Raw genomic sequence first — 17,861 nt, 5'->3', positions numbered from 1 at the left:
TCCCATGATTCTCTGGGCTCTACCTAAACCGCAAAGTTCAAAGACAATATCCATGGGTACCTGAAGAACACTGTTAAAATTAAGAAACTCAATTTCCAACTTTCACTTGGATACGCTTGGGGGAAACCCCAATCCGAAGGAGCAAAAGGTCCGAGTGCTGGAGAGGTCTACGGCTGCAGCGGCCAAAGCTGTTCGGCAGCATTTTGGGAGTTGTAGTTTCAGTGCGTTTAGGCCCGGAGCGCCCAGACGTTCCTAAACCGGAGCCGCCTTGACTGTCGGACCTCCCCAGGCCTCCCAAGGTCTCTGGAAGAGGGACCAACCTCACCTGCGACCGTCCCGCATCTCCCCGGGCGCGTCCGCCGGCGGCGCTCCTGAGAACCCGCCCGCGCGCGTCGCGGCAGCTCGACGAGGCAGACAAGCCCGCGGCTGGTGGGCGGGCCCATTCGTGCGGGCCGAGAGAGCGCCCAGGCAACCTCCGATAGGTGGAGGGCTGCAGTGCGCGTGCTTGATTGGAAACTCGGTAGCGTGCAGCAGTAATTGGCAAGGCTGTAGGCCAATGGAAAGGATCAGAGGCTGGGCTTAAGCTTGGAATTGAGCCCAGGGTCCGTGGCTTTTCCAGCAGCGGTGATTTATAACCGTTCCCTCGTGTGGCTGCGGTCGCTAGGACCCGGCGCCAAGTTATCCACTGTGACACCCGTTACCACTGGGGAGCCTGTCTCCTCGTTAACCGTCATCAGTTGGTCCAGCCACCCCGTTCTGATTGTCACCTAGCCACTTCCCTCTTGCTCAGAGCAGCTGGCTGCCCTCGTTGCCAGGCCCGGGCACCCGGCCCAGTTAGTGGGATCAAAATGAGCTATTTCGGGCCCCGGCGCGCGGCCCCCGGGGGAGCTGCCTGGATGTTCCTACTCACGCCCCCTGGACGCCGAGCACCCGAGGCTGAGTCAGAGGCACAGAATTAGGCCCGACCTGCTCCAAGGTCTGGGCCCAAGGGCTGGCTAAACAGGGGGGTAGGGTCTGTCTGTTCTGTGTCTGTCCTGACAGTCTGGCCCCGGCACTGCATTCTGCAGGAATCCGGTCCTAAGACCCGTTGGTGCGTCATGCTCTGCGTTGCCAGCAGGGCGGGGATGGGTTAAGGAGACTGAGAACCCTCCCGTGCACTCCTCGGACCCTGGCTCCCAACTACATTAAGTTAGGTCCCTCACACCCGTAAGGGTTCTGCCCTTTAGCCTTAGTTTCCCCTTCTGGACATGAGGGGGAAATCTTAATGACGTTTTCCTGGTGTCCTTTTCCAGGTATCCAGTAGGAGCGTAATAATAAATGGCCAAATCATTATTGGAGTTTCTAAATAAGGCTCTACTAATGGCCGAGGCTGGCCTCGGTCCCAGTGTCCCGGGGAGGCCCGCCCGGGGGCCGGCACAGGGCGCAGTATAAACCGGCGGCTGCGCACGTAGGGGCACTGCGGGACCCGGGTGGCGGAGCAGCAGGATGGAGATCCCCGTGCCCGTACAGCCCTCTTGGCTGCGCCGAGCTTCGGCCCCGTTACCGGGGTTTTCCGCCCCAGGACGCCTCTTTGACCAGCGCTTCGGCGAGGGGCTGCTGGAGGCCGAACTAGCTTCGCTATGCCCGGCCGCGCTCGCCCCCTACTACCTGCGCGCCCCCAGTGTGGCGCTGCCCACCGCCCAGGTTCCAAGTCGGGGGGGGGGACTCTACCATGAACAAGACTAGGGGGTCTGGGTCACCCTGTTGGAGAGCATGTTCGTTGACTTGGAGCGTAGTAAAGCCACTTAGCGGGGCTTTGGGAGTTGCCTGCTCATAGTGAAGAAGCTGAGCTTCTGTGGCGATGGGGAGGTCTCAGTGGCCTTGAAGAGGTCTCCTAGTTAGAAAGTAGTGGAAGGTCATTCAGGGGAAGTCTTGAGGAATCTGAAGGAGGCAGGTGACCCTGGGAATCTGGGCACAGGATGGGCAGTGACTCCTTAGGGGCAGATTTTGTGACCCATTGTCTCCTGGATGGGTAAAAGCTGTGACTCGATGGAAGGGGTCCTGGGCCCTGGGCACTGTGTACTGTAGAAGGGTACCAATGGCTGAAGGAGGCACGGGAAGTCCTGGGATGCGAGGATTCTGGAAACTGGGGTAAAAGGCATCTTCACATGGCTGGTGGGGGTGGGGAGTAAGAGGCGGAGGCATCGGTGGAATCCGTGCAGAGGGGGTGGAGTGCCACAGGTCTGATCACCCTGTGAATGCAGAGGACCCTGACCTTGTGTAAAAGGCAATCTCCTCACTCTATATGAGAATGGAACCCAGTGCCTACAGGGGTTAGGATTCCAGTTACTGTGGGTGAAGAGGTAAGGAGGGGTACTGACTCCCCACATCGGAAGGCCAAAGTTAGCCACAGCATCAGAACCCACGGGGGTGACGGGGGTGGGGCCTAGCTGGGTCCTCGGAGCCCCGCCCCTTGACCATCCCACCTCCACGTGGGCTGTTCTCAGGTGCCAACGGACCCCGGGCATTTCTCGGTGCTGCTGGACGTGAAGCACTTTTCGCCGGAGGAGATCGCGGTCAAGGTGGTTGGTGACCATGTGGAGGTGCATGCGCGCCATGAGGAACGCCCAGTAAGCGCGGGCAGAAGGCCTGGGGCGGGCCGGGCAGCGGGAGGGGCGGGCCGCTCAAGCCCCTCTGCCTTCCAGGACGAGCACGGTTTCATCTCACGGGAGTTCCACCGCCGCTACCGCCTGCCACCCGGTGTGGACCCTGCCGCTGTGACCTCGGCGCTGTCCCCCGAAGGTGTCCTGTCCATCCAGGCCGCACCAGCGCCTGCCCAGCCCCCACTTTCACCACCTGCTGCCAAGTAGGGGTCCAGGAGTGCCTGACTGCCCTCCTCCCCTCTTAAAAAGCCGATCTGACTCCACCCAGCCAGATGTACCCAGCGCCAAGACAGTCCCTCCCACACGAATGGAGATCCGGCCCCCTCCTCACCACCCTAAACACCTCTGTACTCCTCCAGCTTTCGGACCCCACCTAGGACACCGCCCTGGCTAGGAAGCAGCGCCACCCTCCGCTTATTCTCACCATGCTGACACCACTTCCATGGCTTCTATGCCCTTCCACTGTACCACTGACTCCCCTGAAAAATCCCCACACCCCATTTCCACTTCTCCCCCACTCTGACAGTAGATTATGGTGCAGTTTTGCCTCCATTCGAAGTTTGTCCCCACCTCCAATGTCCTAGACTTCCACTCCACAACATCCCGGCCTGCTCCCTAAGTCTGGATTCATTTCCTACAACCAGACACTCCACTGCACCCAGTCCATTCTGACTGGGAAGCTTGGCCAGCCAGTCATACTCTTGAATCCTTTTCTGACCACCTACTCCTTGGGACACCCATTTCAGGCCATCCAAGACCTCCAACCTCAAACTGTAGACACTTCCATTGCCCCACGCCCCCAAATGCACAGCTGTCAGGCTGTGAACCATCATCTCCCAGTTCCTTTGTCCTGATTCCTGGGTCTCCAGACAGAAACCGTAGGCAACCCTGTTATCCTCTCTTGGCTCCTCCAAGAGCCAACAAGGAGTCACATTATCTTCCTTGTCACCCTATGCCCTCACACCTTCCTAGGTCAGTCCTCAATAAATGTGCTAGACAGATGCCAACTGCCTTATGTCTGGGCCAGGAAGGCCAGGCTAGATGGAGCACAAGCCAGTGTAAGGTCAGGGGTAAGGGGATATGTTTATTGTGGTGGGTCCTAGGAACATCACTGCCGATCGTACATCTCCCGTAAGATCTTCATGCTTTCCGAGTAGCGGAGCTGGTTCCGATGAGATGCCTCCTTCCACCTGGAGAAGGAGAGTGATGACTCAGCAACTGCCAGAGTCCTCTGAGGGGCAAGGGAGATGGGAAATGCTCACCTCTGGCGGATGCGTTTCCAGCGCTGCATGTTGCGATAGATGAGTGTGGAGGGTGAAGGTTCTGGCTCAGAGGGCTGTGTGGACAGAGATGCCAGGCTAGTTGGCTGTGCCTGAGCCCCAAGGCATATGCCTTGATGCCCAAGGCCAGTTTTCTGTATCTACCTCATCACCAGGGGCACTCTGGGCCTCAGGCTGAAGTGGGGATGGAATGCGGGGTCTGCAGGCCTCTCCAGGTGGCCCAGGGGCTGTGGGTGGAGGCAGCTTGTACACATCATGACTCTTGTTATTGGTGACCTCTGAACCCTGTGAACACAAAGTCCCATTCGAAGTCTAGGAGAGTGAACACAAAGCTGGGAGTGTATGTCATCCCTCCTTTCTCACTGATCCACACAGTGGAAGACTCACGGCTGAAGGGCAGATACCTTTACCAGCCTGGGTTCTTCAATTCGAGGAGCCTGGTCTACCCTTGCCCAGCCCAGGGAAACCTATCTATCCCTGTCAGCTCAGGTGGAACAAACTGCCTTGCCCTAGGGAATTGTCCAGGGGTAACGTCTGTCCCACCAATTCCCATGGCCAGGTGACCATGTCTGCTCAGATGTTGACCATACAAAGGGTCAGTTCTGTATGTCTGTCCTTGCCTGCCTACTCAGGCCCGGTGACTTCCAAACTCCCATTCATCTCTACCCAACCCAGAGGGTCCCATCTGGTCACCAAAGGTCACATCTGGTGGCCATACCTGTCTGCACTAAGGACCCCTCTCCAGCCCTTGAGCTTTTGGGGGAACCCTGATCTTGGAGTTCATGTCTACTTACTGAAGAGAATCCTATTTCCTATCCCCCTAGCCCAGGAGACCATGTCCGTCACTCAAGGACCTCTGTCCTGATCTAGCTAAGGGCACACAGCTGAGTATTCTGACTCAATATTTATTTAGGAGATGCAGACTGTCTGACTACTACAAACTTGGAGATACCTTGACCCTCTTCACCCCTGCCCTCTTTGGCCACCAGACCAGGGCCCACTACCCATTCCCCATCCCACCTCCTCATCCTCGGGCAACGGGGGCAGTGGAGAGCTGGGTGAGTGCTCCCGCTCCCGCTCCCGCTCCCGCACAGTGGGGCTGTTGCGCATCCAGGCTCGGCAGATGGGATACAGAGGTGTGCTCTCACTGAACTGGGCCAGGTCCACACTGCGGTCAAACAGCTTGATCACATATGTGTCTGCAGTGGGTGGGGTAGGAGGTGAGTATTCTCATGGACCCTTTCGGCTCCCTGCCCATCCTCTTAGGTCACGGCCTACTCACTGGACCTCTGAGGGCCTCCCTCAGCCAGCCCATCATCCATCTCTCTCCTCTTCTTCCTCCGCTGATGAGGGAAGCGGGCAGATGGCCTGTGTGGGGAAGGGGAATGTCAGACTCCAGGTGTGTGTGGGGTGGCACTGGGAACTAATCAGCTGGCTGAGGCCCCTGCCACCTTACCTTTTGCCAGTGGCAGTAATGGAACAATCCCTGTAGAGAGAGACAGGGTGTCACCAGGCTGGGCCTCAAACAAATGCCCCATTTAAAGCCTCCCAAAGGCTGGGGATATTGTTCAGTGTGTAAGCACTGCCTGGTACATGCAGAGGCCCTGGGGTTCTATCCCTAGCTCAGAAAAAAAAAGGGCCTCTGGGCCTTGTGTCCCACCTTGGGAATTTATCCACTGCTGCCACAGGTCATTGTCATGTGGAGCAGTTGGACTGTGATGGAGCAAGCACAGGACAAAGGGATCAGGGCTTGGGGTGAGGGAAAATGTTACCCAACACAAACTCTCCAGTCCAAATCCCATCAAAACACATTACTTGTTGTGAGTGTCTGAGGGAGTTTTCCCAGCTTCCTCATCCAGACGTTCCCTGGAAGCAGAAAAGAACTGTTAGTTCAGGGTGCCAAGGGCCCCTGAGTGGGATAGCACTGAGTATCCTTCCCACAAGACACCTTCTCCCCTAAGTCAGCTCTAGGCTTCCATCCAGATCCACTTAGGATCCACCAGGGTTCCCAGCCCTCTGACTCCATGCTGGACCAGGTCCCAACCTGCCAGGGTTCCCAGCTCTGTGGCCCCATGCTGGACCAGGTCCCAACCTGTCACAGTTCCTAGCCCTGTGACCCCATGCTGGATGAAGTCCCAACCTGTCCAGGTGGCTCTTCTCCAGCAGACACTGCAGAACCGCATCCAGCTGGTTTCGGGCTTTGGCCATCTCCAACTCTGGAGGAGGAAGGTCCAAGCATGAGTCAGTTTTGTGTGTATATACACTTCATAGAGGCCAACTTTATGGCCTGGCCCAAGGACACTACAAGCAGCCTCAAGGATGCCCACCAGTGCTCGACAGAGAGGCTGAACACAGGGGACTGGGGCAACTGAGGCAAAGAGTCTTGGGCAGGAGCCAAGAGTATAGATTGGGCAACAACTCTGTTCTGTTGGCTTTTCTCCTGGACCCCAACTTAGCCCATAATCTGAACACTCCCCCTAGACAGTCTGTAGGCTCTTTCCATTAAGTTCTGTACTGGCTTCAGTGTCTCTAAACTTACCCTTCTTCCTGGATTCTCACCGTGATGACTCCACCGTTCTCCAGTCCCTTCACTGGCCTCACCATGGATACCACTCTCCCTCTCCCACTTCAGCCCACTTGGCCTCATTAGTGTATATCCACTGACCTCCTCCCTACTCTGCTGTTTCCTACCCCTTAATTTCCTAACTTAAGTCTCCCCTTCTGATCCACTCCCAACAAAGTAGCCAGGTGAATCTTCCTAAAAGGCAACCAAACCTAGCCAAGCCTGATGGCACATGCCTGAAACCTCAGCTCTCTGAAAGCTAAGACAGGAGAATCAGAAGTCCAAGACAAGTCCTGGCTACATAGTGAAGTCAAGGTAAGCTTGGGTTACATAAGATCCTGTAACAGATCCAAATACCATCCAAATAAGAAACAAAGGGCTCAGTGAGTAAAGTGTTTGTCTTGCAAGCATGAGGACCTGAGTTTGATCCCCAGTACCCATGTAGAAATGCCAAGTAGTGTTGCAAGCCTGCAATCCCAACACTGGACAGGTGGAGACAGGAGAATCCATAGGGCTCATTGGCCAGCCCGTCTACCTTAATTGATGAGTTCCAGGCTAATGAGAGACCCAGTTTCAAAAACAGATGGATAGCGTTTCTAAAGAGAATGCCCAATGGTGTGCTCTGGCCTACACACATGCATGTGCGCACACACACACAACATACACACACACACACACACACACACACACACACACACACACACAGTCACATACAAAACAAAACAAAAAACTAACCCTGATTTTCCCTAGGATAGAACCCTCCAGGATTCCACAACCCCTCCCCCAGAAGGTGAGGTCTGTAGGTCTGTACTCAGCCTCCTCCTCCATCATTTGTGGTCATGCCCTCTCTATTTTTCCACTCAGAATATTTTTTGACATCTTGGGGTACACCCGTGTCAACTCACTTTTTGGTTCAAAACCTCCCTGAGCTATTTCCCTCACAGCAACAGTCCTTACCTGAACCCACAAGATCTGTTCTCTCCCCCTACCTCTTCTTTGCCTAGACTACTCACTAAAGCCACCATTTCTCCTTGCTGTTTCCTTTGTGCACTGGCTGTCCCTTTATATACCCACTCCTGACCCTTTACTTTCTCCTACCGTTTTTTTTTTTTTTTTCCATTTTGGATTTCTTAGGTGGAGTCTCGTGATGTTGCCTAGATAGACCCTGAAATCCTGGTTCAAATGAGTGAACTGTCTTACACCTCTCAATAGCTGTGATTCTAGGGCCTACTCCATTCAGGCCTGGTTTATTTTTCTGATGGTAGAATCCTGGGCCATGTATGCCAAACAGGTGACTACCAATGAGCTGCACCCACAGCCCCCATCTCATTTTGTTGTTCTTTATAAAAATATTTTATTTATTTGTTTGAAAGCTGAGAGAGACACAGAGAGAATGAGCCACTAGGGTCTCCAACCATTGCAAACAAATTCCAGATGCATGTGCCACTTCGTGTGCCTGGCTTTACATAGGTACTGGGAAATTGAACCTGGGTTAATGAGCCAAATCTCCATCCCATAAATTTATTTAGTTAGTTATTTGAGAGAGTGAATGGGCAGGCCAGGCCCCTCTTGCTGCTGCAAATGAACTCCACTCACGTGCCACTTTATGCACCTAACTTTACACAGGCACTAGAGGATTGAACCTGGGCCAGCATGCTGTGTCAGCAAGTACCTTTAGCCACTGAGCCATCTCACCAGTCCTTCATTTTGTTTTAATAACATCTATCCCACCTCACATCCTCATTTGCCATTCTGTTTCTGGATTCTGTGTGCCATCCCTACTGCTCTTACCATGCCAGTATTGGGCTTTCTTCCAGTTTGGCCCGAACTCAGCTGACTGCCTCTACCTGACCTGTTTCCCCATCCATCGCACTTCCTACATCCTAAGATCACCAGAATGCAGCGATTATCAATGTTTAAGAGTCCCTGTACCTCAGGCTGACAGCGCAATGTCTCACTCATGACCACTGCTGGGAACGGGGAGAGTGAAGTAGGGTAAGAACAGGGCCCTTGTCAGAGTCAGGCGTTCCGAATCCGCACGTGTTAGCACCACTGCACTAGCGGAATCAGTCTCAAAGCTCCTTCGAGCACACCCCAGAGGCTGTGCAGGGGCCCTGCAAACGCTCCGTGCCCGGCGCCGCGACTGTCAGATGGGCTGCAGAAAGATGTCACGGAGGACGCCTTTTCGCAATAACCGTGTCTTTCGGGCCTTCCATACATACTCTGATCAGCAGCGTCCTGGGCTCCCGGGCCTCACCTGACTTCTCCACTTTAACCTTCACCGGAAACATGATGCGGGTCTGGGTCTGACTAGCTGGGTCAGAAAAGCCCAAAGGCGACCGAGGCTCCCAAGGCCAGGCCGGAGACGGGCGGGCAGGCACAAGTCAAAGGGAAGCTTGGGGCGGGAGGTCCCCGCCCCGGCTGACCCTCCCTTCCTTCCCTTCTGTGGATAGACCTGTTCGGCAGTCGCTAGTTTCCATTAGCCATGGAAGAGATCAATCTTATCCTCTGGCCAATTGACAGCCTCTACGGTCGGCTCCCAGCACTAAGTCCCACCTTCCCGAGGCTATGTTTCCTGAAACAAACCAACGACAACCCAGATGCCTTCTGGGAGATGTAGTTCAAGCTCCAGAGATCGCGGAGCAACACCGCCTGCGCCCCGCCCCGTAGGGCATTGTGGGAAACAAAGGCTCCAGCATCGCAAGGCTCTGTGGGTCTTGTAGTTCTCGGTTTTAGCAACAACTTACGCATTTACAGAACTAACTATGGAAGTCTGTAGTTCTTAAGAGGAAGACTATTCTGGGGTTAGACTAGGTCTTTTATTTGGGTGAAATCATTAGGCGCCAGCCAGCTGCATTGCCTTTTCAGGTACAACATTATTCATTCAGCAATTTAGTATTTACCTCTGCGTGTGTCCCTCCGCAGATGGGAGGACAGGCTTTGCAAACATGCGCTTTTGACTGCTCCAGTCCCCTGAAAATATTTATTAGTATGTCAGGCATTCAGCCAGGTACCAGGACACTGCACGGGATGACACATACAATCCGCTTCCCCCAGTGGAGCTTATATAGGAGGATGGACGATTGACAATAAACAAATCATTCTAAGTGAAATGTAACAGAAGAAGCAAGGAAAATATACGAATGACAGGGTCTCATGTTATCCAGGCTGTCCTCAAATTCCCTATGCAGCCGAGGATGGTCTTGAACTTCTCCTGCCCCTCCCTCGCTCAGAACTAGGATTACAGGCATGTAAACCTTGCTGGGTTTATGCGGGGTTGTGGGTTTAAACCAGGGCTTCACGAATGATGCATCCTCAGCCAAAGATTATACTTTGAAATAGTCATAAGAATATTCTAGTAGGGGCTGAAATTTCACCTATTCAGTTATTAATTAAATTTCACTTTTTAAGATAATTATTTATTTAAGAGAATGGGCCAGTAGGTCATCCAGCCACTGCAAACAAACTCCAGATGCTTGTGCCACCTTGTGCACCTATCTGGCTTATGTGGGTACTGGGCAGTTGAACCTGGATCCTTAGCTTCGCAGGCAAGTGTCTTAACTGCTAAGCCATCTCTCCAGCCCCTTATCTATTTAGACACAGGGCATCCCAGTCTAGTCTGGAATAATGTAATCCAAGCTGGCTTCAATTTGTGGCAATACCCTGCCTCAGCTTCCCAAGTGTGGGATTACAGGCATGAGCCACCATAACAAGCTAACATTTCAAACAGGATGGTCAAAGGAGCTTCTCTGAGAAAGTTTGAATATTTCTATTATGAAGGCACCTTCTTCAGAGAGTAAGAAATGTCTTGGTTCAGATGGGCCTTTCCCATCATGATCTCCACTCAAATGAAAATGTTAAGGTTCAAAATCCAAAAGAGCGGGATCTTGTTTAGTCATGCTGAGAATCAAAGCCAGAAACTTTTTAAAAGAAGTTATATATACCTCCAGGTGTGGTGGTAAACGCCTTTAATCCCAGCACAACACATAATTGTCGAGGACACCCTGAGACTACATAGTGAATTCCAGGTCAACATGAGCTAGAGCAAGACTGTACCTTGAATAGCAATTATGTGTGCGTGTGTTTTATTTGATGGAGGAGGGAAATTGGTGCACCAAAGCCTTCAGCCACTGAAGTTGAACTCCAGAGGCATGCGCCACCTTGTGCATATGTGCGACCTCACACGTGTCACCTTGTGCATCTGGCTTATGTGAGATTTGGGAAATAGAACATGGGTCCTCAGGCTTCACAGGCAAGTGCCTTAACCACTAAGCCATCTCTCCAGCCCCATGGGCCACTTTTTACATCTGGATTTATGTAGGTGTTGGGAGAACTGAACCTGGGCCATCAGGCTTCGCAAGCCTTTAACCACTGCGAAATCTTTCCAGCCTCAAAGCTGAGTTTTTCAACTTCACATGCTGGGTGAGTGCTGTATTACTAAACTATATCCCCAGTTAGGAAAGTAATTGCCTCCCTTCCCTACGCAGGGTCTCTAGCCCAGGAACTCACTCTGTAGTCCCAGGCTGGCCTCCTGTGCAGTTTTCCTGATACCTCAGCCTCTCAGAGTGCTGGGATTAAGGATGGCACACACCTGGCTTGGGCAAGTCACCTTTTTGTTGTTGTTTTTGTTTTTCCAGGTAGGGTTTCACTATAGTCTGTGACCTGGAATTCACTTTGTATTCTTAGGGAGGCCTCGAACTCACAGCGATCCTCCTACCTCTACCTCCTGAGTGCTGGGATTAAAGGTGTGCACCACCACGCCCAGCGCAAGTCACTTTTTAAAATTCACAACTAGCAGTATGGCTAGATAGAAGCTCCTAGAATGGAATGATTCTTCATCTGTAAAATAGGGTTTCTGGGCAAGAAAAAGTTCCTATTTCAAAGGGTTATGAATAGTATTCAACAGAAAAAAATGCACCAAGCCTGGCACAAAGTGCTTTACTCAAAATTTTTTTTTGTAGCCGGGTGTGGTGGCACATGCCTTTAATCCCAGTACTCAGGAGGCAGAGGTAGGAGGATTGCTATGAGTTCGAGGCCACCCTGAGAAGACAGAGTTAATTCCAGGTCAGCCTGGACCAGAGTGAGACCCTACTTCGAAAAACCAAAAAAAATAAAAATTTGTTTTGGTTGTTGTTGAGACAGGGTCTCATGGAGCCCAAGCTATGTAGCCAAGGCTGGCCTTGAACTTCGGATCTTCCTGCCTCCACCTTCCTGAGTGCAGAGATTACAGATGTGCACCACCATGCCCAGTTTCATGAGATGTTTTTGAATATATTTAATTATTTAATTAAGGGGGGAGGGAGAGAATGGGCACACCAGGACCTCCTGTCACTGCAAAGGAACTCCAGACACATGTGTCACTTTGTGTGTCTGGCTTTGCATGAGTCCTGGGGAATTGAACCCAGGCCATCAGGCTCTTTACCTTTAACCACTTTGCCTTTAATCACTGAGCCATCTCTCCAGCACTCAGTAAATGTTTCTGAATGTTCATTTTAGGCTTCAATCTCCAAAACATCCCACAAAGTCAATATTAAAGTTTGGGTCCTTTATTGGGGCACGTCAGCAAAGAAGGTGAGAGACAGGTAGAGTCTTTGGGCTTGAGATTGAATTTAGAGCAGAAGAGCCCATCCTGGAAGAAAGACCAGGCTACCAGCCTGTGAGAGAGTTGTCAAGGGGTTCCCAGGGGTATGGTGAAGGAGAGGTAGTCCCCAAGGGCCCCCCAGCGGGGCCGGTAGATCTGAAAGATCGTGATCCAGGTGGTCAGTACAATCACCCAGAAGAGGAAGCCCAGAGCTGAGCGCCACACATCTAAAATGAGGGGCACAAGTGGGGAGAATTGGCCTCCAGCTGCAATCTGAAGTCCCCCAGTCTAGCCCTTTCTCTCTGTCACAGTGCCCAGCATTCTAGAGCCTCCACCATCCCTTCCCGCCACCCCACCGGCCTCCCTTTTTGGGCCCTAGACTCACAGCCTTTGATCTGGCTCTGCTCTGTGTAGGCTGGGGCAAGGAAGGCCTCTCTGAAGAACCAGAAGATGTTGACGAGCCAGAGAAAAGGCAGGAACGCAAACCCACCTAGGAAGAGAAGACACATCGGGTCAAGGCGATGCGGATCTTCCCTAATCTTCACCTGGAAGACCCATGTGGATGGTCCTCTCCCATCCCCAAGTTCAAGCGGAGGTCTCTGACGTCAAGGTAGTCAGGCTCTTCCCCAAGGATCCAGGAAATCCATTCCTCAACCACCCCCTTCTTAGGACCCTGGAGTCCAGTCCTTTTCTCTTGGGACCCAAAAGTTGATGCCTCAGCTTCCTCTTTCCTCAGTGCCCAGGCCTCTCCTTCCCCCAGACCAGGAAGAGTCCACGTCTGCAGTACCTCACCCTCTACATCCCCATGCCTTCTTGCCACGGGCGTTCTAGGCCAGTCACCTCCATCTCTCCCCGAGACCCTCGGGGTTCGGCCTTACCAAGGTAGTACTTGCGGCACAGGTTCAGCTTCTCCTCATTGGACACCCGCTCCAGATTCATCGTTGCGCTAGGTAGTCCTAAGGGGCTGCTGGGCAAGACGCGAATGACAGGTGCGAAGATTACGAACAAACCCGCCCCGACTTCGGCAAATGAGAGATCTGGTGGAGGGCTAGCTGAAGAAGGGCATCCCGGCTCTCTCCATCCAACGAGCTCTTTACGTTTATGGAGTGCGCGAAAGGACTACCAACTCACCAGTGGAACTTACACCTCCCACCTCGGATAGCTTTTTTCCACTACGGGCGTGGGTGCTAGATGCCTCAGGTCTCTGCGAAGCTTGTAACCCTTTCCAAAAAAAAAAAAAAAAACTTTGTTTCGAGGCAGCGCCGTGCGCATGCGCCTTTAGGACACGCCCCCGACGGGCACGCGCAGTAGAGCGCGCCCGCAGGCGTTGCGAGCGTCCGGAGGCGGCGGCGTCGAACTACGCTTCCCGACGCGCCCAGGCCACGGAAGTGACGTCAGGAGCTGGCGAGTGGGAGTGTTCGGATAAAAATGGCTGAATATTTAGCTTCGATTTTCGGGACTGAGAAGGACAAGTGAGAGCGGGCGGAGGGAGTGGTCTCTCGGGGAGGGGGGCTGTCGGGTGCTCGCTGTCCGCGTGGTCAGGGCGGTGTCCGGCCCTCAGTTCACCTCTGTCTTTGCACCTCTTCCAGGGTTAACTGCTCTTTTTACTTTAAGATCGGGGCCTGCCGGCACGGGGACCGGTGCTCCCGGCTGCACAACAAACCGACTTTCAGCCAGGTGAGCCCCGGCACCGCGCCGGGCGGCCGCACGCTCCCTCCTCCCGCGGGCCGTCACCCGGGCCCCGCCTCTTCCGGATTTCTAAGGCCAACCCTCTTCGCGGCTTTCTGCTTTCCTCCCAAGGCCTTGGCCACGCCCCCGACGCGCAGACCACGCCCCTAGAAGTCCATGTTCTCCTGGTCCTACCTCCCTGTAGTTTCGTAGAGCCCAGCGCAGCTGATGACCTCGAGAGACGTAGATCCCCCGAGGTTCAGGGCTCACGTGGAAACCTCTTACCCTCCCTGCAGGCAGCGTTACCCTCTGTGCTCAGTTTCTGCCCTTTTAAAAATTTTGTTCAGACCATAGTGCTGCTCAACCTATACCGAAATCCACAGAACACGGCCCAAACGGCAGATGGATCTCACTGTGAGTAAAGGACCAGGTAGGGCAGGGGTAGGGTGGACAGCTCCCAGCAGGCCACACCCTGATTCCACCCCGGGTCCCTCCAGGTCACGTGAGCGACGTGGAGGTGCAGGAACATTATGATAACTTCTTTGAGGTGAGGGTTGCCAGGGTAGCTGGGTTTGCTATTGTGTGCCACACATGTAGCTGAGTTCCTCCCCATCTTCCACAGGAGGTGTTTACAGAACTGCAGGAGAAGTATGGAGAGATTGAAGAGATGAATGTTTGCGACAACCTCGGGGACCACCTTGTGGGCAATGTCTATGTTAAGGTGCTTGCCGGCCCCTGCTTAGAGCCCAGAAGTGGAAACGTTTCAGTGTCCGTTGGCCATCACTAAATCTAGTCTAGCCTTAGAGCTGACTAGTTCTCGGAAGATCTTGAGTTCCACAGCCCACAGTCACCCAATTTCCCCTCAGTTCCGGCGGGAGGAGGATGCAGAGCGGGCAGTGGCTGAACTCAATAACCGTTGGTTCAACGGGCAGGCTGTGCATGCTGAGCTGTCGCCTGTCACCGACTTCCGGGAGTCATGCTGCCGGCAGTATGAGATGGGGTATGGCAGAGCAAGGGTGGGGTGGGCACTTGGAGTCTCGGATGCTTGAGTGCTTGGTTGGGGTTTGACAGTCTCAGTAGCTTCCTCCATCCTTCTTTCCTCAGAGAATGTACCCGAGGTGGTTTCTGCAACTTCATGCACCTGCGACCCATATCCCGAAACCTCCGGAGACAGCTCTATGGGCGGAGACCCAGGCGCAGGTACCTACCTCAGGCCAACCTTGCCACAATTTTTTTTTTTTTTTCAAGGTAGGGTCTCACTCTAGTTCAGGCTGAGCTGGTATTCACTATGTAGTTTCAGGGTGGCCTCAAACTCAAGGTGATTCTCCTGCCTTCCGAGTGTTGGAATTAAAGGTGTGCGCCACCACACTTGGCAGATGAGCCTCATCCTAACTCCCACTCACAGTGTCCCAAGACTTTTTTTTTTTAGGTAGAGTTTCACTCTAGCGCAGGCTGCCTTGGAATTCACTGTATAGTCTCAGGCTCGCCTTGAACTAACAGCGATCCCCCTACCTCTGCCTCACTAGTGCTGGCATTAAAGGCGTGCCACCACACTGGGCCCAAAACTCTAAGAATAGTCCTCAGTCCTGTCTGAGACTGAAAAGTATCAATGCCTAGACCAGGATGAGCCTGCCTGGATCCCTATCCCTGAGTACCTATCCTGAGATAACTTTCTGGAAGCCTAGTTACATTAACACCAATCCTACCCCTGACAGTCAAGCCTAGGAGATCTTTGCACCACTCCCAACAGCTCTAACTTGTCTCTGTTCACTCCTGCCCCACAGGTCACCTCCAAGGTCCCATATGGGCCACCATCCCCGAGAAAGGCACCGTAGGCATTTCCCAGACCACCGCCATGGCCGCTTCTGAGACTAGTCCCTTGCCCCTCCCCCACGATCATAGATGTTCCTGGCCAGGACCCCTCCTCAAAACCCCTTCACTCTGGCCCCATCCTCCTCAGGCTTAATGATGTAATCTGTTCTACACAGGGACTTTCTCTTACTGCCCTTCCCCTAATAAAGCTCCACACTGACTCTGTCTAATGGGGCTGTGGTTTCCTGCCTCCCCCACCCCTGATGGAAGGAGTGGCGCTCTTGCACTTGAACCACATGCTCTGCAGAGGATATCCGAAGCAGCTGTTAAAGTGGCTTGGGGTCCGGGTCTGTACTGGTAGGATGGGGTCTGTTTTTGTGCCTGACCCCTCATTTCTGCATTCAAGGATGCTGCTAGTAGGGGAGCTGGGATTAAGGCATGCACCACCATGCCCGTCCCCCACCCCTTTTTTTGAGGCAAGGTTCCATTCTAACCCATGATGGCCTAGAATCCAATCCTATTTCAGCCTTCCAAGTGCTGGAATTACAGGCGTGAATACTTTAGCTAGCCATCTTTGCGGACCTCTCTGATTATGGGCCAGATGTTGAGGCTGGGGTAGATTTCTGGCTAAAAGGAGCGATGGAACTCGGTGTCCCCAAATCCACCCCTTCTTTCATCCACCTCAGGGTCCCCCCCCCCCCCGCAAAGAGCGTGGGAGTGTTGGAAGTCCCGCCCAGATGGGACCCGAACGCTTCCTCTAGGTGGCAGTGCTCCCTCGGGCGACAGCTGCGTTGTCCAAAACCTCCACGTAACTGCAGCCGCCTTGAGCACTGGTAACCTGACAAGAAATGCTGCAGCTTGTGCGGGTAGCGCTTCAGGCCTCCGGGTGAGGCTAGGGCCTGCGTTTATGTGCATAAATCTGGGCGGAGATAAGAGGTGGGGTGATAGCCGTGGGCGGCGGGCAGGCGATGTCTGTTGGGTCAGGGAGGCTTGCCTAGGGGGCGGGGCGGCCAGGTAAGACTGGACAGGAAGGCCAGTGCAAAGAGGACTTTCTGTAGACTCAGGCTATGTGCAGCGCTAGGAGCGGAAGGATGGGGTCGGTACCCACTGGTGGAGGGAGGAGCCTCACGGGAAAGGGGCGGGGTACACTGAATGGGTCTGCATAGAAGGGGCGTGGTCTAGGTAGGGCCAGGAGGAAGGGCACTTGGCTCTGCAGCCCCTTAGAGCCTGCATCTCCCACTAGACCCTGAATTTACTGAAAACTTCGGTCTCAATGACTTCGGCGATCTCCTAACGCTCCCGTTCCAAAAGTGTCCTTCCGGGTATTGCACTACAATGGCGCAGAGTTGTGTAGCCACTGCAGCAGCGGAGCTCCGTAAAACAGAATGCAGAAGCGCAGTAGAAAGGTGCTAGTCTAACTGCAGGGCCTAGGCTGAGCTTGCTGAGGGTGTTGGGGGTGGGGAGATGGAGTGGGCGGAGGCCTGAGGGACCAGATCAGAATCTTCAAGAGGGGAGTGGGTGAGGTTAGAGCAAGATTGGGAGGGTTTGGTTGCATTGAAGTACGGGTGGGAGGCTTGGGCTGATGGGGCCAAGAGCCAAGCAAGACCACCTTTTACTCTCTTTATGCTCTGAAGCCCATTCCTCCCAAGGGGGTCTGTTCTCTGACAACTCAAATCTAGAGGGTCTAGTTCACCAGGGAGCTCTAGTCCCTGGACACCTAGACAGAGAACTCTGAATTCCAAGTCTTGTCCTGCCCTCCCACGGAAGGCAAGGAAGGCTTCTTTGCATCTCTCAAGCAGAGGTTTGTAGGGACAGGTGGAAGCCAGTCTTCAGCCCCTTAACTCCTCTCTGGTCTTCCAGAGCTGCAAGGCCTGGCCTCGAAGCCTGCCTCGCCTCCTGGATCTGCCAGAGGTGCTGGAAGAGCTAATTGTGCTGCTGGACCCTGAGCCTGGTGCAAGCATGGCCTATGGTTCCATTCAGTACCTAGCTGCCAGGCATAGGCTGCCTGCCACCTGGTCCACTTTCGCCTACTCATTGCAGCCCAGCCAATCACCTCTAAGGACCCTGATTGAGATGGTGGTGGCAAGTGAGCCATCTGCCAGGCTGAGCCAGTTTGGCCAACACCTGGCTGGCAAATGCACTACAGGCACTATCCAAGCTTAGCTAAGCCAGGGTTTGTCAGGCTTACTAAATAAAAGTCCCCTTGAAGCAAATGCCTGTCATCTATGGTCCTCATTAGAGGGGTCTTCTTCAATGGGCCAAGAGCCAAGACATCTTCCTTCCCCTCTGTCCATTCCACTATGCACGCAGGACCT

General features: G+C 53.6%; 6 protein-coding genes across 14 annotated transcripts in view; 3 read left to right on the top strand and 3 right to left on the bottom strand.

The window, feature by feature from the left end:
* Positions 1 to 444, bottom strand: part of Proser3 (proline and serine rich 3) — a 14,978-nt gene extending 14,534 nt beyond the window's left edge. For 4 of the 5 annotated variants that reach the window (XM_004659806.2, XM_045155433.1, XM_045155435.1 and 1 more), the window contains exons 1-2: positions 400 to 444; positions 326 to 367 (exon numbers count right to left, since the gene is read on the bottom strand). In XM_004659806.2, the coding sequence (XP_004659863.2) occupies positions 326 to 367; positions 400 to 443 (86 nt within the window). In that variant the 5' untranslated portion in view covers position 444. Of the gene's footprint in view, positions 1 to 325; positions 368 to 399 lie in introns of those variants that run through there. The other variant, XM_045155434.1, reaches the window with a different exon arrangement.
* A 250-nt stretch (positions 445 to 694) lies between these two features.
* Hspb6 (heat shock protein family B (small) member 6) lies at positions 695 to 3,644 on the top strand. Its single transcript, XM_004659933.2, has 4 exons — positions 695 to 976; positions 1,293 to 1,683; positions 2,487 to 2,609; positions 2,685 to 3,644. Exons 2-4 carry the CDS (start codon positions 1,486 to 1,488, stop codon positions 2,847 to 2,849), a joined length of 486 nt encoding a protein of 161 aa, XP_004659990.1. The 5' UTR covers positions 695 to 976; positions 1,293 to 1,485; the 3' UTR covers positions 2,850 to 3,644.
* A 62-nt stretch (positions 3,645 to 3,706) lies between these two features.
* Positions 3,707 to 8,920, bottom strand: Lin37 (lin-37 DREAM MuvB core complex component). The gene is made up of 9 exons (XM_004659932.2): positions 8,743 to 8,920; positions 6,063 to 6,138; positions 5,738 to 5,788; positions 5,379 to 5,408; positions 5,205 to 5,290; positions 4,943 to 5,121; positions 4,067 to 4,207; positions 3,905 to 3,978; positions 3,707 to 3,832 (listed from the first exon to the last, which is right to left on the bottom strand). Exons 1-9 carry the CDS (start codon positions 8,774 to 8,776, stop codon positions 3,751 to 3,753), a joined length of 753 nt encoding a protein of 250 aa, XP_004659989.1. The 5' UTR covers positions 8,777 to 8,920; the 3' UTR covers positions 3,707 to 3,750.
* Positions 8,921 to 12,015: 3,095 nt separating this feature from the next.
* On the bottom strand, positions 12,016 to 13,327 carry Psenen (presenilin enhancer, gamma-secretase subunit). Of its 2 annotated transcripts, none has more exons than XM_045155429.1 (4): positions 13,198 to 13,327; positions 12,945 to 13,030; positions 12,452 to 12,556; positions 12,016 to 12,293 (listed from the first exon to the last, which is right to left on the bottom strand). In XM_045155429.1, exons 2-4 carry the CDS (start codon positions 13,003 to 13,005, stop codon positions 12,154 to 12,156), a joined length of 306 nt encoding a protein of 101 aa, XP_045011364.1. In that variant the 5' UTR covers positions 13,006 to 13,030; positions 13,198 to 13,327; the 3' UTR covers positions 12,016 to 12,153. The 2 variants fall into 2 exon arrangements, with proteins under 2 accessions (XP_045011364.1, XP_045011365.1); XM_045155430.1 differs by having other exon boundaries at positions 12,945 to 13,033; positions 13,198 to 13,301.
* Positions 13,328 to 13,455: 128 nt separating this feature from the next.
* Positions 13,456 to 15,776, top strand: U2af1l4 (U2 small nuclear RNA auxiliary factor 1 like 4). 4 transcript variants are annotated; one of them, XM_004659929.2, is made up of 8 exons: positions 13,456 to 13,538; positions 13,656 to 13,743; positions 14,082 to 14,148; positions 14,232 to 14,281; positions 14,357 to 14,455; positions 14,601 to 14,734; positions 14,839 to 14,934; positions 15,519 to 15,776. In XM_004659929.2, exons 1-8 carry the CDS (start codon positions 13,495 to 13,497, stop codon positions 15,601 to 15,603), a joined length of 663 nt encoding a protein of 220 aa, XP_004659986.1. In that variant the 5' UTR covers positions 13,456 to 13,494; the 3' UTR covers positions 15,604 to 15,776. The 4 variants fall into 4 exon arrangements, with proteins under 4 accessions (XP_004659986.1, XP_045010497.1, XP_045010496.1 ...); XM_045154562.1 differs by having other exon boundaries at positions 14,031 to 14,148; positions 14,667 to 14,734; XM_045154561.1 differs by having other exon boundaries at positions 14,031 to 14,148.
* Positions 15,777 to 16,637: 861 nt separating this feature from the next.
* Positions 16,638 to 17,713, top strand: Igflr1 (IGF like family receptor 1). The gene is given in 7 exon segments (XM_012949051.1): positions 16,638 to 16,656; positions 16,790 to 16,876; positions 16,879 to 16,921; positions 17,107 to 17,111; positions 17,407 to 17,437; positions 17,439 to 17,675; positions 17,677 to 17,713. Coding segments are annotated over 7 exon segments (459 nt in total).
* Positions 17,714 to 17,861: the final 148 nt, after the last annotated feature.

The sequence above is a fragment of the Jaculus jaculus genome, chromosome 7 (assembly GCF_020740685.1).
Source record: "Jaculus jaculus isolate mJacJac1 chromosome 7, mJacJac1.mat.Y.cur, whole genome shotgun sequence".
In the NCBI taxonomy this organism is placed as follows: domain Eukaryota; kingdom Metazoa; phylum Chordata; class Mammalia; order Rodentia; family Dipodidae; genus Jaculus; species Jaculus jaculus.
The sequence above is the reverse complement of the archived record's forward strand: the minus strand, read 5'-3'. Positions and strand labels throughout refer to the sequence as shown.

Coding starts and splice junctions, on each gene's coding strand:
- Hspb6 (XM_004659933.2), top strand. CDS start 1,486: ATGGAGATCCCCGTGCCCGTACAGCCCTCTTGGCTGCGCCGAGCTTCG. Junction 1,684..2,486: donor TGGCGCTGCCCACCGCCCAG/GTTCCAAGTCGG, acceptor GGCTGTTCTCAG/GTGCCAACGGACCCCGGGCA. Junction 2,610..2,684: donor CGCGCCATGAGGAACGCCCA/GTAAGCGCGGGC, acceptor TCTGCCTTCCAG/GACGAGCACGGTTTCATCTC.
- Lin37 (XM_004659932.2), bottom strand. CDS start 8,776: ATGTTTCCGGTGAAGGTTAAAGTGGAGAAGTCAG. Junction 6,139..8,742: donor GGTTAAAGTGGAGAAGTCAG/GTGAGGCCCGGG, acceptor TTCCTCCTCCAG/AGTTGGAGATGGCCAAAGCC. Junction 5,291..5,378: donor ATTACTGCCACTGGCAAAAG/GTAAGGTGGCAG, acceptor TTCCCCACACAG/GCCATCTGCCCGCTTCCCTC.
- U2af1l4 (XM_045154561.1), top strand. CDS start 13,495: ATGGCTGAATATTTAGCTTCGATTTTCGGGACTGAGAAGGACAA. Junction 13,539..13,655: donor TTCGGGACTGAGAAGGACAA/GTGAGAGCGGGC, acceptor CACCTCTTCCAG/GGTTAACTGCTCTTTTTACT. Junction 14,149..14,231: donor AACGGCAGATGGATCTCACT/GTGAGTAAAGGA, acceptor GGGTCCCTCCAG/GTCACGTGAGCGACGTGGAG.
- Psenen (XM_045155429.1), bottom strand. CDS start 13,005: ATGAATCTGGAGCGGGTGTCCAATGAGGAGAAGCTGAACCTGTGCCGC. Junction 12,557..12,944: donor GTGCCGCAAGTACTACCTTG/GTAAGGCCGAAC, acceptor TTCTCTTCCTAG/GTGGGTTTGCGTTCCTGCCT. Junction 12,294..12,451: donor GCAGAGCCAGATCAAAGGCT/GTGAGTCTAGGG, acceptor CCCTCATTTTAG/ATGTGTGGCGCTCAGCTCTG.